Raw genomic sequence first — 21,381 nt, forward strand, 5'->3', positions numbered from 1 at the left:
TCGCTAGATATAATTGATTGATGAATGGTTAAAATATTGTAAGAGCCCCCAATAAAATGATTTAATATTTTTTTAATGTCCTAGTTACACCCCCAACCCCAACAAAAATATTTTCTTAGTGTTGTTTCAGTTTAGCACTTAGCTGATAGTTGATGCTAAAGAGTTGCCTGTTAACCGTCCGTCTGTTAGAACTATGATCCTAATTTTCCGTGAGAGGCTTTAGGGATCAGTATGGAAAGAAACGGGGAAAGAGGAATCCCTGCCATGGCCACTTTGCTTGCTAACAGTTGACTATTCCTTTGGAGAATGCTTTCTTCCTTCTGTGTTGGCATTCAGTGTACTGTGACCCAGAAGGAATTCTCCCAGCATGCATACTCACTGATAATGGCCAAGAGGGTTTTTCAGAAGTTTGGAAGTACTTGTGGGCTTCTCAAAAGAGCTGGTTCTGCTGAATTTCTCATAAAAGACCCAGCATACACACTGATGGGATTTTGCTGTTTGGTCATTTATTAACAAAAAAAATAAATCAATAGTCCTGTGCAGAAAAACAGTACAGTGGTTCTCAACCTTCCTAATGCCATGACCGTTTAATACAGTTCCTCATGTTGTGGGTGACCCCCCTCCCCGTTGCTACTTCATAACTGTAATTTTGTTACTGTTATGAATTGGGGGACCTCTGTGAATGGTATTCGACCCCAAGGGCTCACAACCCACAGGTGAGAATTGCCGACTTAGTACTATGTTAAGAACCAAACTTAATTTGCTCAGTGTCAAAGTTCAGAGTGCATTTGTACTGTGTGTGATGAACTGCTTGAGAGTCCATCCTAAAGTATTGTTACTAGGGTTCCAGGTCACGAATGTGTGGGTTTATCCCGTGTCTCTGATGAGCGATGGCTGCAGACACGTTCTCTCCATGTTCCGCTTGTCTGTGTCTCACTCGGGTGCCTTCCAAGGAGGATCCAGTCAGAACAGCGGTTTCAGAGGGGATCTGCGGGATCAGCTCCATTCAAGGCCAAGAGGTCAGCCCAAACGGCAACGATGGCTGATATTTGGATTCCAAAGGAATAATCATGATAGAGGTTCTAGAAAAAACACAGAACAATTGATGGAGCTGATTATGAAGACTAAGAAAATCGAAAACCACATTGATGAGGCCAGCAAACGTGTGCTGAGGAACATTTTCTATCAGGGCACTGCACTTGTGCATTTGGATGGTATCAAGGGCTGACCTTGGAGGAAGCCTTCCCCCATCCATTCAGTAGCCATAACTTGCCCCTTCAACTTCTTTTTGTTCCCCAAATTCCCAGATCTAAAGGAACACAATTTCAGGTCCTTGAGGGTACCCAGACTGCGGTTTCGGCACTGTCAGTTGGAGTGTGTAGAATTCATCAGAGAGGGTTAGGGAAGATGGAAACATCACCCTCAGACATGTATAGAGATGTTGATGGAGGTTATGTTGGGAAATAATAGCTTTATATTCTGAGATTTTTGTTTAATAAAGATTTCTGTGGTTTTGCAGCAAAACTCTTTAACTTAACCTCACATAATCATTGCTTTGAAAGATCCACTAGCATTTTTTAATATGCTTTTTATGCTTATTTGACTTTCAGCCCAAACCTTGTCAGTACTGCAACATAATTGCTGCATTCATTGGCAATAAATGTCAGCGCTGTACAAATTCAGAGAAAAAGTATGGACCACCCTATTCTTGTGAACAGTGCAAGCAGCAGTGTGCATTCGACAGGAAGGATGATAGAAAGAAGGTAAATCCCTATAATTTTCTTGATATAGATATTTGTTTCCTTCTGTGAAATTAAGGTAGACCATTTATTTGTGTTAAAAAGACATAATTTAAATGTATTACTACCGTTTTAAGATGAATGAATACTTTAAAGATTTCAAAACAAAAACAAACAGATGATTGAGAAAGACTTCTCAGTGCCTCCTCTAGTTCTGTTACTGGCTTTGGAGAGTGGTTTCAGCCTTTGTTTTTCTCATTTGTCAATAGTAGGACATTACATTCTAGTGTTTTTTTTGCTTAGCATTTCACCAGAACTTGAATGACTTATCAATATCCCGTATATAAATAGATTCATACTGGTAGAATTCTGTGCAGCCCTGTAAAGGAGAGATGGTGACTTCAACAAGGTATTATATCTAGTATTTTCCTATTGACTCTGAATGCTTTTATCTCTTGGCATGAAAGTCCATAAGAAGGTGCTGTAGGAGGAGAGTCTGGCCGTGTAATTCTCCTGCTTGAAACCTTCCAGTGGCTTCCAGATACACATAGAATAAACTCAAACTTCCCCTGTGGCCTGCAAGACCGGTGCTGCCTCTCACTCGTACGGTCCATGATATTTCACTGTGCTGGTCTTCTCTCCGTCTGCAGACGTGGCAGGCTCCTCCTGCACTTGCCGCTGGCCATCCTCCTCCCGGGTGCGCTTTTCCCCAGACTTTCACAGTCGACAGCTCGTGTCAGATCTCAGCTCACAGCCATCTTCTTTGAGTAATCCCCCTCCGGAACACTATCACCTTCTTTTCTTTTCTTCGCAGCACACGATGCTGTGAGAAATGATTTGTTTACATGTTTGTTCACCACACAAGGCTGTGAGCTTTTTGTTCACGCGGTCTCTGCTGTCTTTCTTTCTTTTTTTTCTCTCTCTGCTGTCTTTCTAATGGTTAGTAGTAGGTGGATAAAAAATATTTATTGAATGAAAAAATGCAGTTCAGAAACTTGCAAAAGAAGCTGGCAGAGCTTCGGCTCTTAAGAACTGACTCCTAACCAAATCCATTACTTCACAATGGAAGGCAATAACTTTTCAGTGACCAAAAGACTCCTACTTACCAACCAGGGCCCCTTTCTCCTGAACCAAGATACTGGAGAAGCTGAATTAGTCAGTCATCAGGTAGCATATAATAGGACCACAAACTTTACAGTCTCACAAATCTGGATCCCCGCCCACTCCTGAGACTAGCTGGATGATGTCGGGCAAGTTACTTACATTTGTTGTGTGTCAGTTTCCTCGCCTTTCCAATGGCAATAATAGTGACTACTTCACAAGGACAGGGGATATTTAACTGAGGTAAGTATATAAAACACTTCATTTTGAGCTCGGCAAATAACCACATAAAGGATATAAATATACATGTCAAATGTATATCTACGTTCTTGTTCCCTGAAATAGTGAATTCTGGTTCCACTAGAATTCAATTTCTGTTTTTTCTGTTAACCATTCTGTTTTAAGGGTTTGAATAAATGAGAATGCTTTTAAAAGTTCATGGAAAAATAGAAACATGATATAATTTTTCCATGAATTTTTGAAGCCCACTCCTATTTATATAACCTAAATCAGAGGTCCTCAAACTACGACCCGCGAGCCACATAAGGCCCACCGAGGACATTTATCTGGCTCTCTGGGTGTCTTTGCCCTGTTTTGTTTTTACTTCAAAATAAGATATGTGCAGCGTACATAGGAATTTGTTCATAGTTTTTTTATATACTATAGTCTGGTCCTCTAATGGGTCTGAGGGACAGTGAACTGGCCCCCTGTTTATAAAGTTTGAGGACCCCCTGACCTAAATCATTGTCAATCCAATGTTCATGAGTTTTAGGAAAGGTTGAAATCAACTCTGTCACTTACTCTCCGGGTGACTTCAGGCAAGTAAGTCTTGGAGTGCCTCACTTTCCTCATCTGAAAATGGGGACGAGCAGGTTAGGAAAGTCGGGTGATCGTGTGTACAGCCCTCAGAGTAGAATCTGTGACATGGTAAGTACTCAGCAGTGCCAGCTGCTGTGTTCTCGAGAGTCTTATTATTTTTAAAGACTAGGTCTTGATGGATGAGGTTTGGAGGAGACCAACAGCGACACTACGAGGCTCCTCTGCAGGTTTTGGATGATGCTCCTTCTGAGCGGATAGCTTGCTTTCAAACTCTTCTTCAGGGACGGCCCTTTCTTGGGCAAGGCCTTCTGTAGTGTGTGAAAACCAAGCCTTCAGGCTGTATTTGATCACCGTGCAATGAACCGGAATGAAAGCCGGGCTCACAGTCCATTTCTGTGTCTATTAACAACGGATACCTACTTGGAACCAGGCGCTGTTCTAGGGGTTACGCTCCCGAGCCAACCGAACAAGATTATGGGAGCCACAGCTGCTTTCTGAGCTCTGCACCCTGGTCTGCTTCTGCCCAAAGAAATGGACTCTTTCAGCCAAGTGCCACCGCATGCCACCACTAGGTCTGGGTCCCTGGAAGCTTGGTCTTTTTCTGGAACATTCTTCCATCTGAGAAAAAGTACCCACCTACCATTTGGTGACTCGCCTAGCAGGTATAGAAACTGAAGTGGGGATTTTACATTGTCCAGCTCCTTTGTTCCTGCGGAGTTTTCCTTAATGAGTACCATTTGGGATGTTTGTGTCTTTCATCGTTCTTATGGGAACTTTGCTCTGGGCTTTGTTGGCAAAATCAGGGAACACATAACTAAAAGATCCATTAAATTAGCAGCTGATCATTACTGAGCAACTTTTGTGTGCCCCAAGTCTGTGCCGACTGCCTCACCGACGTTATATCATGAAAGCCTTGTGGTAGCCCTTGCTCGCAGATAGACACCATTAAAGTTTTATGGTCATACAATCCGCATATATAACTCAATATTTGAATCATGAGAGTTGTGCAGCCATGACCACAGTCCATTTTAGAACGTTTTCTTCTCATACTCACTGTTATTAGCCCCCAACCTCCGCTGCCCTACCCCCAAGAAATCATTCATCTGGTTAGTCTCTATAGCTCGATCTGCCCTGCATTTCATATACAGAAAAACACACAAAAGCAGACAGACAACGCCAACAACAACAAAGTGAAGCATGGCATCCTCAATGGAAAGGCAAGCAGAAGTAAGTAGGGTAAATAGTCAGAAAGGAGATGAGTGTCCGACGGCAGGGCTGTTGGCCTCCCTCCCGGTGGTCAGAGGGCACTCACTGGAGGCTTCCTCCACGGACACGGATGGGGGCCTCCTTGTCATCCAGAGCCTTCTAACACCAGGTATCCATGTAAGCTCTGATACCATGCCCTCCTTTGGGTTTGGGTCTTAACATTTACAGCCCTGGGATCACAAAAGCTGGCATAGTTCTGTGTGGGTTTAGTTGGCACTCGTTTAGATGGCGACTTTCTTGATGTTGTTTTGACAGCCCGAGGCACTGTTCTTTGATATCCCGGCATCAGCTAGTGTCTGTCTTCGCCACCTTTGCTATACCCCCATGTCGTCAGTGACCTCTGCATGAAAGCAAGCAGCAAGCAGGGTTGTGTCATAGAAGTGATTGTTCTTAGTTTGGGACTAGAATTAAGTGCCCGCTCCCAGTCCATTTACCTAGCTATGATTTATGCATGTCTCTGATTCACCTTGGAGACGTCATGGTCATTTTACATTAGAGAACATTAACGACATTATTATTAATCATTCCCCTTGGGAGACACTGCTTTTATGCCTGATTTTACAGACGAGAAAGTTCAGCCTACGAGGGTGTAAATGACGTACCCAGGGTGGCACATGCAGGTGGTTCTCAGTCAGGAGCCCTCACTCCCACCCGTCTCATTTCCAGTCACTTTCTTCCTCCTTCTTCATCCTTCCCTCCGTCTTTCAGGTCGATGGGAAATTGCTGTGTTGGCTCTGCACGCTTTCTTACAAACGGGTCCTCCAGAAGACCAAAGAGCAGAGGAAGCACCTGAGCAGCTCTTCCCGTGCTGGCCACCAGGAGAAGGAGCAGTACAGTCGACTGAGTGGCGGTGGCCTTTACAACAGGTAACCTCGAGATGCATCGGACAAGACGAGAGGTGCTGACAGGTCACGCTCACAGTCAGGCATGGAGAGTGCCCTTTTGTATCACTTTCTGTTCCCTCCTCTTTAGTTACTAGCCTAGAGGGCAGATTTGCCATATTTTATCATTTTTCTATTTTTGAAGAGCCATAGAGACTCTTGATTTTGTTTTGTGTCTGAAAGACTTAAGGAACTCATTCTACGTCCCTCACCCAAAGTGGCTTATCTCCTTAGAAGATCGGATCTTCTAAGGCACCAGGTGTTTTTATGCTTATTTGGCCAGAGAGGTTCATAGACACACTAAGTTTGTCCTTGTGGGAACCCATCAAAAAGCTATCTTTTTACATCGCCTTACAGAGGGTCTGCACTATTATGAAGCTAGCTGGCTCTTAATTGAAACCTGTCTCTGGCGAATTCTTTGGGTGGCTTCGTGGACAATTTTTGTCATCTGTAAAATGGGGCTTGTTAAGGTAAATTACTTAGGACAGCCTTGCACTGCACAGCATCCATCCAGGCAACATCTGGTCATTTAATTCATCGGTGGCCGCATCAGGTTAGAATAATGGAACACAACATACACAGCAGCTTCTCCCGCACAATACATGTATCTCTTGTCTCTTATGTACCAAGTGAATGCGCTGTGTCGGGCATAAAATGGTATAGTCCCTTGAGATTATGTAATACATATGTCTTGATAGTCATAATACACACCTATATTCCTGGCTGCGTCTGTACCATATGCTTACCTAAGACTGTGTATACAGTTCTCTCTGTGACCTAGCAGTCTGTCTATCCTCTAACGGTGTATACTTAGCGGCAGTGCCAGCAAGTGCATGTATCATGCAGCTCCCGAGCATGTGGCAGTGTCTGCTTAATCGTCTTTCCCAGATGACCGTGGCGTGCACCAGGGACCCCAAAGGCAGCAAACCCAGGGCTGGAGACAGCAGCAGCAAGGGACAGCGTGAAGTCAAAGGCTATGATAAACAACAGGGAGATGGAAAGCTAGTGAAAGCTGTTGTTGTCAATTTAGACATGTCTCACGTCACACTCATGAGGAGCTGCGAAAACACAGAAAACATCCTCCACGAGTTAGAGCTACAGGGCTGGAGCTACAAGGCTGATGAAATTGCCTGAGGGCCCGTTCCGGATATGGAGTTGTTGCTAACAGAGTGTTAAACAAACACTACCGTGAGCCCTCAGCACGCTGACCATTGCTGCTCAGGCACGAAGCGTGCTCGTGTTGCTAAAGGACAAGCACAACCAGACTATGATACAGGGTTCACACCGAGTCCAAATCACCCAGCATCCTGTTGCACAGCGCACACGGCGGACATGAAATGGTGCATGACGGTACCACTTCACACACACACACACACACACACACCAGCTATACCCTAGGAAGCATTCCGTGCATTTTAATCTTTTTTAGTTGGTTTTATGATTGTATTCATTCTAGAAGCGTAGCTGAGTACCCTCCCCTGTCCAGGCACTCTATCAGGAATGAATAGATGAGTAAAACAGCCAGGAGCATAAAATCTAGTGGGGAAGACAGACTTGCCATCCTTGTCAGTCATCGCCTTGTATTTCAGTGAGCACCCCAGTGGAAATAGGTCAAGGTCAAGGCATGGGAGACAGCAGTAATTAACTGCCATGAGGAGCTAGGCGAGGAGAAGCAGAGCCGGCTCTTTGAGAGGAGCCAGAATCATCAGCTCAGGAACAGGCCACACGAGCCCACACACAGCCTTGGAGAACTGGATATCCTTTTGTGATGGGTGGGAGCTGGGGAATGGCAGGAAATGGCATCCTGCAGACCAAGCGAGGAGGGAAGCTACTGAGAGGACATATGCAGAAGGACCAAATCTTTGTTAAGAGTTCATCAATGCGAGACTTTCTACTCCTGTAAACAGTCTCGGGAACTGACGGGCTAAGAGTGCACATCGACTCAATGGCAGTAAGTTTGGTTGGTTTTGGAGTGTGGAGAATACATTGGAGGGAGCGGGATGGGGCTAAGTAAAAGCTTTTGTAAGAGTCTAGTTAAGACACGAAAACTTCAACTGAGGCAGTGATGATGATGAGAAGAGACAGATTCAGGAATATATTTTCGAGGGAGGATTCTGGGAAACATGTCATTTGGTGGGCAGATAGATAGGCCGGATTTGGGTGAATGAAGGGAAATTCCCTGGATTTTTTCTTGGATAAATAGATAGATTCATAACTAAGGTTGCGTTTACAGCCCCAGGAAGAATTGTCCAGTCGGGAGTTAGCCTAGGAGAGAATTGTGCTGGAGCAAGAGAATGGGTGACGGCATCAGAAACATGGACCGTCGATGGCGTGTAAGATTCGCTGGAAGTAGCTGTTATTTTAAAATCGAGCTGCCTGAGTCCCCAGCTCAAATTTAGTTTAGTACCATCTAGGGTAGAATGTTGGGATCCATGGTCGCATAGTGGTTACATGTTGGGCTGGGATCTGCATGGTCGACCGTTCAAAACCACCAGCCGCTCCACAGGAGAAAGACCTTTCTACTCGTGTCAACAGTTGCCGTCTTGGAAACTCACGGGCAGTTCTACTCTGTCCTCTAGGGGTGCTGTGCGTCAGCATCAACACAGTAGCAATGCGTTCTGAGGGAGAGTCAGGATAGACTGTTGAAGAGTCAGGATGTCACTTTGAGGACGTACGTGCACCTGACCCAAGCCAGGGTATTTTCAATCACTGGATATGACTGCGAAAAGTGGGCATTAAGGAGAACCACACAGGAGTCAATGCGTTTGAACTACGGTGTTGATAAAGAATATTGCATGTGCCACCGACAATCATCTCTCGGAAGAAATCCAGTCAGAATGCTCCTTTGAAGCCAGGATGATGAGACTTCGTCACACACACTTTGGGTATGCTATCAGGATAGAGCAGTCCCTGGAGAAGCGACATCGTTTTTGGTCGAGGGGCAGCACAAAAGAGGAAGACCCTTGACAAGGTGGATTGACACAGTGGCTGCAGCAGTGGGCTCACACTTAAGAACCGTTGAGGCACAGGGCCAGGGAGTGTCTAGGTCTGTTGTGCATAGGGTCACTGTAAGTTGGAACCAGCTTGTTGACATCTAACAGCAGTAGGTTAGGGTTCAGGAATTTGCCTTGTGTACACATCCTAGATGATTTGATGCAGGTGATCCAGGTCACACCATTTCCTACCACTGATAGGTTGTTGTTAAAACTATGCTCTTGGATGATAGACCTTAGCCAGAGGCTTGAGAAAACTCAGAATGCACTCATTACTTTAAGGTGATGGACAGAGTCTACGAAGCAGTAACCTCTCGAGTAAGAGGATGACTGTGTGAGTCCAGGTAGACTAGAGAAACAAATCCATAGACACTCATATGCATATAGGAAAGAGGTTTATATACAAGAACAATTGAATATTGGGAAAACGTGCCAGCTCAGTCCACATCAAGTTCAGAAGCCCAGTGTTAGCCCATATGTCTGATACCAATCTATAAAGTCCTCTTCAGACTTAACAAAACACATGCACTGATGCCGAATGCAGGAACATCACAGACCAGTGGGTTGGAAGTCTTGTGGATCCAGTGGCTTTCTAAGCGCTGACTGGGTCTCTATATGGCTTCTCCAGCTCCAGAGGTTTGGTTGCATCAGGGTAGGTCCATACAGCTTCTCCAGCACCCAGGGCATAGTGCCATGTCTTGTCAGTAGAGCATCTCCAAGGGAGTGAGCTAAGAGAGAGAGGGAGTCAGAGTCTCCCAAGTCCAAGGAGGAAATTACAGGAGTTCCCAGAATTCTCTGGAGAAGGCCATGCCCACACAGAGGCATCATTGACTATGACCTGATTGACAGAGTAGACTCCACCCCCTCACTCTTAATCCTCTCAAGTCCCAAATTGACACCATATTATGTAACCACCACAATGACCAAGGAGAAAGTTTCAAGAAGGATGCTATGGTCAGTGGTATCAATACTGAAGAGAGATCTAACAAGAAAAGTATCCTTTGGGTTTGGCGATTGTCTAAAGCAGTGGTTCTCAACCTGTGGGTCGTGACCCACAGGGGTCACCTAAGACCATCGGAAAACATATTTCCGATGGTCTTAGGAACCAAGACACTGCTCCTCTATCCGTCTCCAGGCAGGTCTGCCCACATGCAGATAGGCTGATCTAGTGAGAAAGAAGCTATCTCAATTTTGCCACTGATGTTGGCTTTTTATGCATACTATCGCAAAATGTAGCAATGTAGCTTACTGTTGTTATATTAAGACTGCTACCCATGCTAGACCACGCTTCATGAGAAAATTTCATTTATTTGTAATTAGAAATAAATATTTTACAATATATAATTACATATTGCTTTTGTGATTAATCAGTATGCTTTACTTATGTTCAGTTTGTAACAATGAAACTATATCCTGAGTATCAGATATTTATATTACAATTCATAACAGTAGCAAATGACAGTTATGAAGTAGCAACAAAACTAATTTTATGGTTGAGGGTCACCACACCATGAGAAACTATGAAAGGGTCGTGGCAATAGGAAGGCTGAGAGCCACTGGTCTAAAACATCCTCTGGGGTTGACAATTGAACAACCATCAAAATTGGGGTGGCAGCCCACTCGTAGACTTTCAGCTTTTGTTTCTGGATCAGTTTTTTGGTGAATTTATTGGGGATGGAAGCTGATTCAAAAATTTTGTGGACTCAGATTACCAGCAGGTTGACAAAACAATGAGCTGAATTAGGTTAAACTACGTTGGCCTGATTTCTCGTTCAAGCCTCACTACTCACCAGCTATATATCCTTGGTAGGCCAGTTTACCTTGAGGAGCCTCAGGTTGTTTTGAAAGTAGACATACACCTACAGGATGACAAGATGCATATGAGACTGAGTGTAAAAGTGCTTTTTAAACTGTAAAGCATTTTAATTCTTACTGGATTGACTCAGTTCTCATGGTTACTAGGACGTGATGGGTGTGAGTGATCGGAACTACTGTTGCATTAGACCGACTTCCATCGGGGCATTTGAGTCTCTGGTTTCTCATGGGTGCCCTTCTCTTTTTGCTTTTCAAAGCCAGAAAACACTGTCTACATCATCGATCCAAAATGAAATCCCAAAGAAGAAGTCCAAGTTTGAGTCAGTCACAACCAATGGAGACAGGTAAGCCAGGTTAGAGGGAGGGAGAGTGAGTGAGTGAATTGTCAGTCTGGGTGCATTGGAACGAGTATGTGACTGTCAGCAAACCCCAGGGTGCTTATACCAGCTATTTGATATCTAATAAGTATTACTAATTTTTGTTTACATGTCTCCTGTCATTGCTAAAAGGCAGTAACATAACTGGATTTCGTAGCAATTGAATTCTGTAGTTCATGAAGTAACTCACTCACACTAGTGTTAAGAAGTCAACAACTGGATGCTTTTCGCTGTGACCTGTTTGTGGCCTGCTCCAGGTGGGAACAGGGGTCAGTCTCAGGAAGCAGGCAGAGCCTAGTGGGAAGGCAGACAGTGTGAACTCAGTCTGTGGGGGCTAACCCACGTTTCCCTCGCATTTTCTCAGAAAGACAAAACAGTGTAGATGCCGGATCAGAAAAGAACAAGATGCATTTAAATATTTTTATTTCATTGTAAGCTTGTCTAAATGCACATTTTTATTCCTCGCTCTCCTCTCTCCTTCTCAGCGATGCTTCCTCTTACGAGCTGCTTTGTCCTAATATGCAGAGAGCCCCGTCCGAGTTGGTGCAGTGGGCTGCTTCCCAACAGAGTCTTGGGGCCCACCATTTTCCTGTTCCATCAGGCCCAGCCATGCTGAAGTGAGACCACCTGACATACTCTTCCCCAAAGTCCTTGGAATCGTCTCCAGTCTGGAAGCTCCTTCATGATTCTCCCTCCCAGCCATTGGTGGCTATGGGAGCGGACCCGCACATAGACTTTCAGGGCTGGCTCTGTTGATTTAGAGAAGTACAAAATGTCTGTGAAGTGTGTGCCTCTTTGCCCTCGCCTTCTTCGTTAGTTTGGTGTCCAATCTACGAGGTGCCTCCTTGGCGGCTGCTTTACCGATTTTAAACTCCTTGAACTGGGAAAGGAGCTATCTTTCTGGTCAATGTTACTGCTCTCTGGGCAGTTAGCTGGCCAGTCTGGAAGAAGTCGATGGGGCACAAGCAAGCCCATCACCACTTCCAGCTGTGTGAGCCTTTCTGGTGCCCTCCTTGAAATGCCTTGGCTAAGATTTGGGGCCTTAAAGCGTCATCATTTCAGGTTTGTGGTTCTGTATGCCTGAGTACTGCTTGAACCACCTGCAAAACGCTCCTTCATAGCACTTAGGTGATTGCCCAATCCTTCAAGGTCCCTTCTACTGGCCTATTTCATTCTTGAGATAGCACTACTGGCCTTGCTTCCCAGCTGCAGATCTCCTAAGCTAAAGCGCAGGCTCTGGTCAGACTGCTTGGTAGCATCTGGTCACCAGCAGTGACTCCTGTGCTCACGTAGGACACGGATTCTTGGTGACTCAGCCATACGGTCTGTCATGCTGTCCTCTGAAAGAGATGCGATGACAGCATCATTTTCTGGAAATGTACATGCTGTTTCTCAAAAGTTAACTTACTCTTTTGATTTGGAAAGTGTTTGCCACTGCCACAGAAATGAGTTTCTTACGCATAAAAGTCAAGTGCCATGAATTTTTCCTGCAGTTCTAACAGTCCAGGCCACGTGTTTGCATTTCTTCTTATGAATCGCCATGGTGTGCAAACATTCTGACAATTTGTGGTTGTTGGATAACCATTTTTTGTATGTGCCCTGCACATCAGAAAAAAAATGTTACTGAATGTTGTATTTGACTTCTGTATAAAGTCAAAGTCTTAGTCTTGTTTCCAGGATACCTTTAGTTGTGGCTGCCTCACAGTTTTGGTTTTTTTTTGTTTTTGTTTTTAATTTTCTTTTTCTCTTTACTTTTTCTTGCGGATTGCATGAAGACATGCTGAGAAGATTAGTGTTCATTCAAAAATTCATACACTGTTGGGTTTCATTTCATTGACTGCAATACACACTAACTCCTGTTACAATTACTTTTTTTCTTTTTTTTTAAATTTTAACAATTTATTAGGGGCTCATACAATTCTTATCACAGTTCATACATATACATACATCATTTGTATAAAGCACATCTCTACTGTCTTTGCCCTAATCATTTTTTTCTCCTCTTTTCTTTTTTTACATTTTATTAGGGACTCATACAACTCTTATCACCATCCATACATATACATACATCAATTGTATAAAGCACATCCATACATTCCCTGCCCCAATCATTCTCAAGGCATTTGCTCTCCACTTAAGCCCCTTGCATCAGGTCCTCTTTTTTTTCCCCTCCCTCCCCTTTCCCCCCTCCCTCATGTGCCCTTGGTAATTTATACTTCGTTATTTTGTCATATCTTGCCCTATCCGGAGTCTCCCTTCCCCCCTTCTCTGCTGTCCCTCTCCCAGGGAAGAGGTCACATGTGGATCCTTGTAATCAGTTCCCCCTTTCCAACCCACTCACCCTCCATTCTCCCAGCATCGTCCCTCACACCCTTGGTCCTGAAGGTATCATCCACCCTGGATTCCCTGTACCTCCAGCCCTCAAATGTACCAGTGTACAGCCTCTGTCCTATCCAGGTCTGCAAGGTAGAATTCGGATCATGGTAGTTGGGGGGAGGAAGCATCCAGGATCTGGGGGAAAGCTGTGTTCTTCTCGGTACTACCTCGCACCCTAATTAACCCATCTCCTCTCCTAAACGCCTCTATGAGGGAATGCCTCACAGTTTTTAATTAGTCAAATAATTTGCTTTCCAGGCCTTGGAAAATATTGATATATTTTTTCATTTATATTTTTACTGAAATTGTTATTCCTTCATGTTTCTGCAAATTCCTTCTAGTATTTTCCCACTTACCTTGCTATATTACCCATTCTCCTCTCGCACTTATTTCTGTTTTTGGGGCCACAGGATGCCCATTGGATGGCATGTAGTGGGGGGTTCAAATTGAATGCTAATGAAGAAAGCATTTTTAGAGGACCACTCTGTGCAGGCATTGTTCGATGGCCTCTACAAGTTCTCTGTCACTTAATCCTCACAATAACCCTATCTCTCACTGATTTCTTAATATTGAGGCCTATCTGATGATTTTTCTATCTCCTCTTTATTTGCTAGCCTTCCCTGACATAGAGTTAGAACACATTATTTTAGCTTTCTCTAATGCTGGGATCCACAATCAGTGATCATGGAAGCAGCAGCAGTCAAGAGGTCAAGAGATGCGTAGATCAGAAGACGGGTATATCTGTGGCACAAAACCTCTGTGAAGTGGTGAAAAGCAGCGCTGTGACTTTGAGGACTAAGGTTCACTTCGCCCAGTGGTTCTCAGCCTTCCTAAGGCCGCGACTCTTTCATGTGGTGGTGACCCCCAGCCGTAAAATTATTTTCGTTGCTACTTCATCACTGTCATTTTGCTACTGTTATGAATCAGGCAACCCCTGTAGAAGGGTCATTTGACCCCCAAAGGGGTTGCAACCCACAGGTTGAGACCTGTTGGCTTAGCCTCATATGCATGTGCCCGTTGGACACTGAGTAAGAAAGACTGACAAAGCTTCCCTGTGTTTGAATTGCGCTGGAGAACACTGAAAATACCATGAGGTGCTAAAGGGCAACATCTGTCTTGGAGGAAGGACAGAGTGCTCCTTAGAGGCAAGGATGGCGATACTTTGAAGGGAAGGGCAGAGTTGGACCTTTGGGGTCTAAGACACCCCTGAGCAGCCAGTGAAAGCTAAGAGTCCTTACCCACAGAAAACACACGGTTCACAGATTTCCTGGTCCCAGTTGAGACGTTCATAGCTGGAGTGCTGCTCACCACCCCCCGGGGAGTCTGTTACAAGCCAGGTGGTGAGGTGAATTGGAGTTTGCCAACTCTTTATTCCTTTCTGAACTATAGGGAGTTTTATATAGAGAATGACAGACAACAGGCAAACTCTAGTGTGGGACAGAAGGCTTCCTTTGGGCCTCATCGATTTGTAAGCAGGCTCCTCCTGGGTGCAGTGCAGCGACTTCTCAGCAGCTGCACCAGATGTGCAGAGAACACACAGAGCCGAAGGACCAGTTCTCTTTGGTAGCTGTGAGGAGAAATGTACAGGCTGCACATTTATAATTCATCAGAAGTTAAGGAAGTCGTCTACTCAAAAGTGATGGTCATTCCATCGGTAAATCATGAACCTGGTAACAGAACGTCATCGACTCGTCTGGTGCGATGGTGTGACTGGACTGTCGGAATGTACCTGGGTTGTGGTTTGGGTTAGGCTTACCTACCTGACGAACCGCTTTACCAGTGCAGTCAGCGCAGTCGTGGTGCTGGGGGTTCTTGCAGTCAAGTGACCGAGGTGCGTCCTCAGGTAAAAATGGACCCATCCATGCTATGATCCCCTCTGTTTCTTCCACCAGCTTCTCCCCAGACCTGGCTCTGGATTCACCAGGCACTGACCATTTTGTCATCATTGCCCAGCTGAAGGAAGAAGTGGCCACGCTGAAGAAGATGCTGCATCAGAAGGATCAGATGATTTTGGAGAAAGAGAAGAAGGTAGGGTTTGTTGGCGCACAGGAGGCCAGCGTGATGCGAGGAGATGTGTGGTGTGGGGCACAGCGGGTATCTTTCTTCACTGAAACTTGGCGGGGACCTACCGTTAGTATTTGCGCAGGGAGGTAGGTCCCATGACCACTGGGGGGAGGCTCTAGCTGTCTGCTAAGATGACTCATGGGCTGTCATTCCCTTGATTAATCCTTTTCAATCACGTTCATAAAGCGAGTCTTCCTGAGCATTGGGAAGGATCTTCCCCATCTCAGGGGATTCGTGTTGACCAAGCGTATGCAGCCAGAGTAGGGAGACGTAACCATACTAATCCCAGTGTGGACTGCCTCGGAAACCAGCTTGTAACCGGAAGGTAGCTGACTGAGCACGGAGTTCTGGATAAGGAGTTATGTAACAGGAATGTCCAGCGCTCTCTGACTAGGAAAAGCTGATGTCTCCATACCTACCACTGGGATGGCTGCGTCCGAGGGACAGTACTATTGAAAGTACATAGACCAGCTCAGGTGGGCCCTCCTCCATGACTCTCTGTCACGGGGCTTTTATTACGGACAGTTCCTTTCCTTTGTAAGCATGTGCATCAGTACGTCAGTACCGTTGTATTCTTGTCTGAGAAACATTCTCTTTACGGAACTTTTTATATTTTTGTTCTGATTCATGGCTAGGGGTTACCATATATACGCGAGTATAAGTCAACCCGAATATTAGCCGAGGCACCTAATTTTACCACAAAAGCTGCATTAAAAATGTGCTGGAAAACTCGGCTTATACACGAGTATATACAGTCTCTTGTTTGCAGGCTCTTGGAGAATATCTCGTTTTTGCCTTCGTATATTAGTTTCATTAATAATCAGTGAACTTTCATTAGACATTCACTTCTTGCTTGGCCCTATTCAAAGTTCTTTGTTCATATTAACAAATTTATTCTTACAACAGCCCTTTGAGGCAGGAATTGTGATCACCATGTCATGCATAGTTAAGAATTCAAAAAAGAATGCCCCCAATAATTTTTCTACTAGAGTTTCAATTCCCTCCCCGGCTTCTCCCCTCCCTGCCCCCCCACAGATGTATGTTCACTTGTACCAAGGTTGGAATGCTAAAATTCATTCTGGATGTTAGAAAGCTTAAAATGCATTTCTTCTCCCCACTCCCCCAATATACTTTTGCCTTATTTTACAAGTAACGAAACGGGCTAAATAAGGCATCCAGTTCACACTGCTCTAAATGGCAGAACCAAGGAATGAAGCCACCTCTTGGCTTCTGCCCTTGTTTCTATTGTGCTGGGCTTCCCCCTGCCAGTGAGGTGGAGCATCTCCGGGCAGAGGCCCATGTTCTGTTCCCTGTCCTCCAGGACTCTCAGGGCCCCCAGTCTGCTCTCTTCCTGGACTGGATGAGAATGCGCATCAAAGAAAGTCTGCAAAAGAGAGCGAGCACTTGTGTTTGCAAAGCTGCGGCTTTAAAAGCAGCCAGAGCAAATAGGTGGTTTCCCTTAGCTTCCCGGGTCAAGGCCTTCGAACCTTTCTGTGGGACACAGGTTCTCCCACCCCAGGCCTGCCTCTCCTGCCTCGTCGTCCGCCTCCACACTCGTCAAACGGTCTCTGCCCGCACGCTCCTCTTGCTTCGTGGGGCCAGTGGCTACTTGGACCTCAGAACGCCACTCACGCATCAGCCCTCTGATTTCGATGTCCTCCCCTGTGCTCCTTTAAAAGCACCGTCGGCAGGAGATGGCCTGGCTGACCTCCAGCTCCACCACTTGCTAATGCTGTGTGTGATGTTAGCCCAGTACTTAGGGCCCTCTCAGCTCAGTCTTCTCATCTATCGATGGGGAAGACAGGTATTACCCCCAGGGGTACCGTAAGCATTGGATGAAATATATAATCCAAGCTGTTTGTCTGGAAGGTGGGAAATTCTGTAAGGAGCACCAGCCCTCACGCAGTGGCGTCTCGCGCACACAGACCGCTAGCCTGCTGACGGGTTCAGAGGGAGTGCAGGTTACAAGGAGTCGGGACTGACTGGCCTTTGAGTTCTGCGTTATAACAGGGTCTCGCTGCCATCTATTACGTACGTGACGGCTTTACAAACTTGCTAATGGCCGTTGAAGACTAGAAATGCTGCATGAGGATTTTGGGTACTCTTCAGGAAACCTCTAGACAGAGGTGCAGTACTTCTGGCTTTGCTCTAGTGATGGAGAAGAGAAGCTTGGGTTTCCTTCATCTGGGGAAGGGGCATTTAGCACTGAAATTGCAAAGCCTTCTCGTTGCACAGGCATTTCTCTGGTCCCTCTCTTCGGTTCCTCAGATTACAGAGTTGAAGGCTGACTTCCAGTACCAGGAGTCTCAGATGAGAGCCAAGATGAACCAGATGGAGAAGACCCACAAAGAGGTTACAGAACAGTTACAGGTGACTGTTTATTCCTATGTGCTAACTCTTCGGACCTTAACTGATTGCATTGTTAATGGCTAGCTTGTAGATTGTTGCCCTCTCCCCCCAAGTATTGCCAGACCATATCAATCTGAAGTATTAAAAACACACTCACTGCCTTGGAGTCAATGCTGACTCATAGCAGAACCCTGTAGGACAGGGCAGAACTGCCCCTTCGAGTTTCCAAGACTGTCACTGTGGATGGGGCTAGAAACCTTGTCCTTCTGCAGACCAGCCTGTGGTTGAAACTGCTGGCTTTTGGATCGCAGCCAAATGTGTGACCCTGATGCCACCAGGGCTCCTCCTCCTAGATTACTTTAATTGGTTCACTTTCGGATGTTTTCTGATAAATAGCATATGTTCTTTGATTGTTGTGTAAACCCGATGTGAGCCCAGCTGTCTGCGAGTTACACATTCTGTTATCCAGCACACTATGGCATCCTATGCCCGCTGGTGCCACAGAAAGCATCCTTTTGTCATTTTGGGTCCCAAGAGATTGACAAATACTGACTGACTTCCAGGAAACATTTTTTTGTCCTTTTCTTGAAACAAACAAGTGGCGCTGCCTTCTAGAAATGTGCCCATCCCGTCCTAAACTTCTGCAGGGTCTGCTCTAGCGTCTGCACTTGTTCTGCATGAAAACTTTGTCCAGTGCTCTTCAAACCTCCTTCCTGCATTGATTGTAGGCCAAAAACCGAGACCTTCTGAAGCAGGCCGCTGCCTTGTCCAAGAGCAAGAAGTCTGAGAAATTGGGAGCTATAACTTCTCCGTGAGAGACCACCAGGTGGCTCTCCATCAGCAGGAGCAGCAGCAGACGGTGTGCTGGGTTCCCAGTGGGCAAGCCCACTGGTGTCTGGGAATTGCAAGCTGACACCAGGTGGCTCTCCAGCAGCAGGAGCAGCAGCAGACGGTGTGCTGGGTTCCCGGTGGGCAAACCCACTGGTGTCTGGGAATTGCAAGCTTTCTTAAGAAATCTCTATTTTTTTACTGCGTCTTTGTGTGATTGCGGCGGATGGGCTGAGTGGAAACGCCTGGTGTGTGGTCGCGTGTGAGGGATGTAAGGCTCTCCTCTCTCTTCCCCTCTCTTGGGTACTGCTCTTTGTTTGTTTGTTTTTGTGGTGATCACTGCTCAGTGTTATGTGCAGAATAATTTCCCCATCATTGTATCCTGCCATACCTGTGAGCAAATATTTTGGCATTCATTACCTATCACTGCCACCCTCTGAACTTCTGAAACTGCCAATTGAAGACTTGGTAAAGTGGAAGAGGCCTGGCCTCTCCATTAAACCTTTTGCTTCAGGGTATACTCTTGGTTTTCTACCCCAGGTCTATTATGTATGAACTTTGTACTATGTGTAGCAGAGTTTTATTTATTTTTTAAACAAGGAAACTTTTTCTTGATAAGGAATAATGGTAGGCTAGCTAACTCTTCTCGTAAAAGCGACGCCTCTTGAAGAAACAGTCCTACTCGCCAGCTCGCCATGAGAATCAGGTCTTTTCCTTCTTGTAACCTTGGAGTCTTAAAAGCGGATTGCTAAGGTGGGACAATTCCCTGCTTACGTCGGAGTTCAGTGCCTTGTGGAGGCTCTTCTGGAAGAGCGCTGAAGGAGGTATCTCAGGGACAGTCTGCAGAAAGGAAGGCTGTCCAGTTGCACTGGACACTCCCCAGCCCTTTCCTGGTCATTGTATACGAGTGATGTTAAATTCTCCCACTGCCACGGTCCTCACAACAAAGACTTGCTGATAGTGCTTATTGTACTGGACGATTGACAGAGAACTGTTTGTTTTGGTTTTTTTTAAATCTGAGCAGATTATTTGAACTGTAGAGCATTTCTGGGGTCAAGATGAGCTGCTCAGTGTGGACTCTTGAGTAAGTCTGATGCAGAAAACTGCCAACACTTCATCTTCTCCCCGTGCCTCCCCCTTCGCCCCCCCCCCCCAAGCCTGCACACTCCCTGCTTTTCATGGAAAGGTACTGACAACAGGGGCTTCTCAGGAACAGGTTGGCCTCGGCCAGGATGATGTGTGCCCCATCTTTCCTTCTTGCCTATTGTTAACAAGGCCGTGAATTTGCTTTTCCAGAAGAGAGAAAAGGTTTGCATTTCTAGGCCAACCCTTGGGTCCTCAGTGGGAGGTTGGTGAAAGATTTGACTCAACAAACCCGCAAAATCAACTGCCCTGGAATCAGTAACTGGGGTGCTGGGGGTACGTGAGTTGAAAGTAGTCATGGAGGCAGATAACTTGTGCCTCGGCCTACCAAACTGGAGCAGTAAGTTTAACTTGCTCAGCACTTCCTAGAACCAGCCTCTCTGATACCATCTTAACGAGTTGGAAACCATGGCGGCGATGTGGACATGGATGGCTTCCTTTCAATCGGAGGAACAGTGGACCATGTTGCTTTTCTATCACCCTAGTAAGGAAAGTCAAGTTACCTCCCAAGCTAGGGAAACGGCAGTGCTAAATCGTTTTGTAACCTTTTGAATGAGAAGCTTTTAAGTAACGATAAACTGTCAGATAATATTTTCCAGATGTGCTTTTGAGTCTGGGAAAAAGATTTTGAAAAATGATCATCGTGTCTTTTGTTTTTAATTTTAAAGCCTGAGAAATTCTGTTACATGGAATATGACAATATATACATACTTAGTTTTCTAATTTGTGGTTTTTACCATTTGGTCATTCAATATAAAGAAAATTCATACATAAGAGCCCTTAGTCTTGAAATTTTGGGTTCTAAAAATTATGACACTGTTTTATCATGAAACTGAGTGTAACTTTTGGTAACACCTTTTGTTTCTTTGTATGTTTGTAATAACATTTTAAAATGCAGGAATGTTTTGCTCTGTACAGACTTTGACAAATAAATGTGTGTTAATAAAAATTCTTATTGGCTCAAGTGTGACTGTTAGACTTATTTTTCATTCTTCTTTGCTTGTTTACCAGTAAGCATATCCTCTTATTCTCTTCACCTTAGAAAATAGTTTGTCTTATCTGTAGACTTAAAAAAAATCTGAGAGGCTAACAGTGCTAGTGTAGAGAGTTTTCATATTCAGACAAGAATACATGTTCAGAAAAGAGTCCCTAATTGACTCTTAAGTGTTTGCTCTGTGATAGGGATTGTGCTTCGTATTGGGCTAAAAATTGGGATGGTGAGACTTCCTCTTGCTTAATTTGGACTTGTCACTCGAGAATTTGTTTCCACTGAGTCAATTCTGACTCATATCAAGCTTGTAGAACCAGGTAGAACTGCCCCTGGGGATTTTTGAGACTGTAAAGCTGTATAGAACCAGAAAGCTTTTTATCTTTTCCCCTGAAGTAGCTGGAACGTTCAAACTGCTGACCTTACAATGAGCTGTCCAACTTGAAACCCATTACCTATCAGGCCACCTTAATGGGGATAGGGGAAGGGACAAAATGCACAAAGCCAGGCTTCAAACCCGTTCCTTTTGGCTTGGTCCCCTGCTCGGAACTGCCCTTCCCACTCTAGATAAACTGGATCAGAATCTGCATTTTAACAAGCTCCCTGGAAATGATATCTAAGAATCACCTGGGCATCCGAGAC

At 45.2% G+C, this 21,381-nt stretch overlaps 1 protein-coding gene across 2 annotated transcripts in view; it reads left to right on the forward strand.

The window, feature by feature from the left end:
• The window catches only part of FAM76A (family with sequence similarity 76 member A), a 37,094-nt gene extending 16,379 nt beyond the window's left edge, over positions 1–20,715 (forward strand). For both annotated transcript variants that reach the window (XM_075553015.1, XM_075553019.1), the window contains exons 4-9: positions 1,611–1,763; positions 5,634–5,791; positions 10,872–10,958; positions 15,260–15,395; positions 17,700–17,801; positions 18,509–20,715. In XM_075553015.1, the coding sequence (XP_075409130.1) occupies positions 1,611–1,763; positions 5,634–5,791; positions 10,872–10,958; positions 15,260–15,395; positions 17,700–17,801; positions 18,509–18,595 (723 nt within the window). In that variant the 3' untranslated portion in view covers positions 18,596–20,715. The remainder of the gene's footprint in view (positions 1–1,610; positions 1,764–5,633; positions 5,792–10,871; positions 10,959–15,259; positions 15,396–17,699; positions 17,802–18,508) is intronic.
• The last annotated feature ends 666 nt before the right edge of the window (positions 20,716–21,381 follow it).

This window comes from Tenrec ecaudatus, chromosome 1, assembly GCF_050624435.1.
Source record: "Tenrec ecaudatus isolate mTenEca1 chromosome 1, mTenEca1.hap1, whole genome shotgun sequence".
Lineage (NCBI taxonomy): Eukaryota > Metazoa > Chordata > Mammalia > Afrosoricida > Tenrecidae > Tenrec > Tenrec ecaudatus.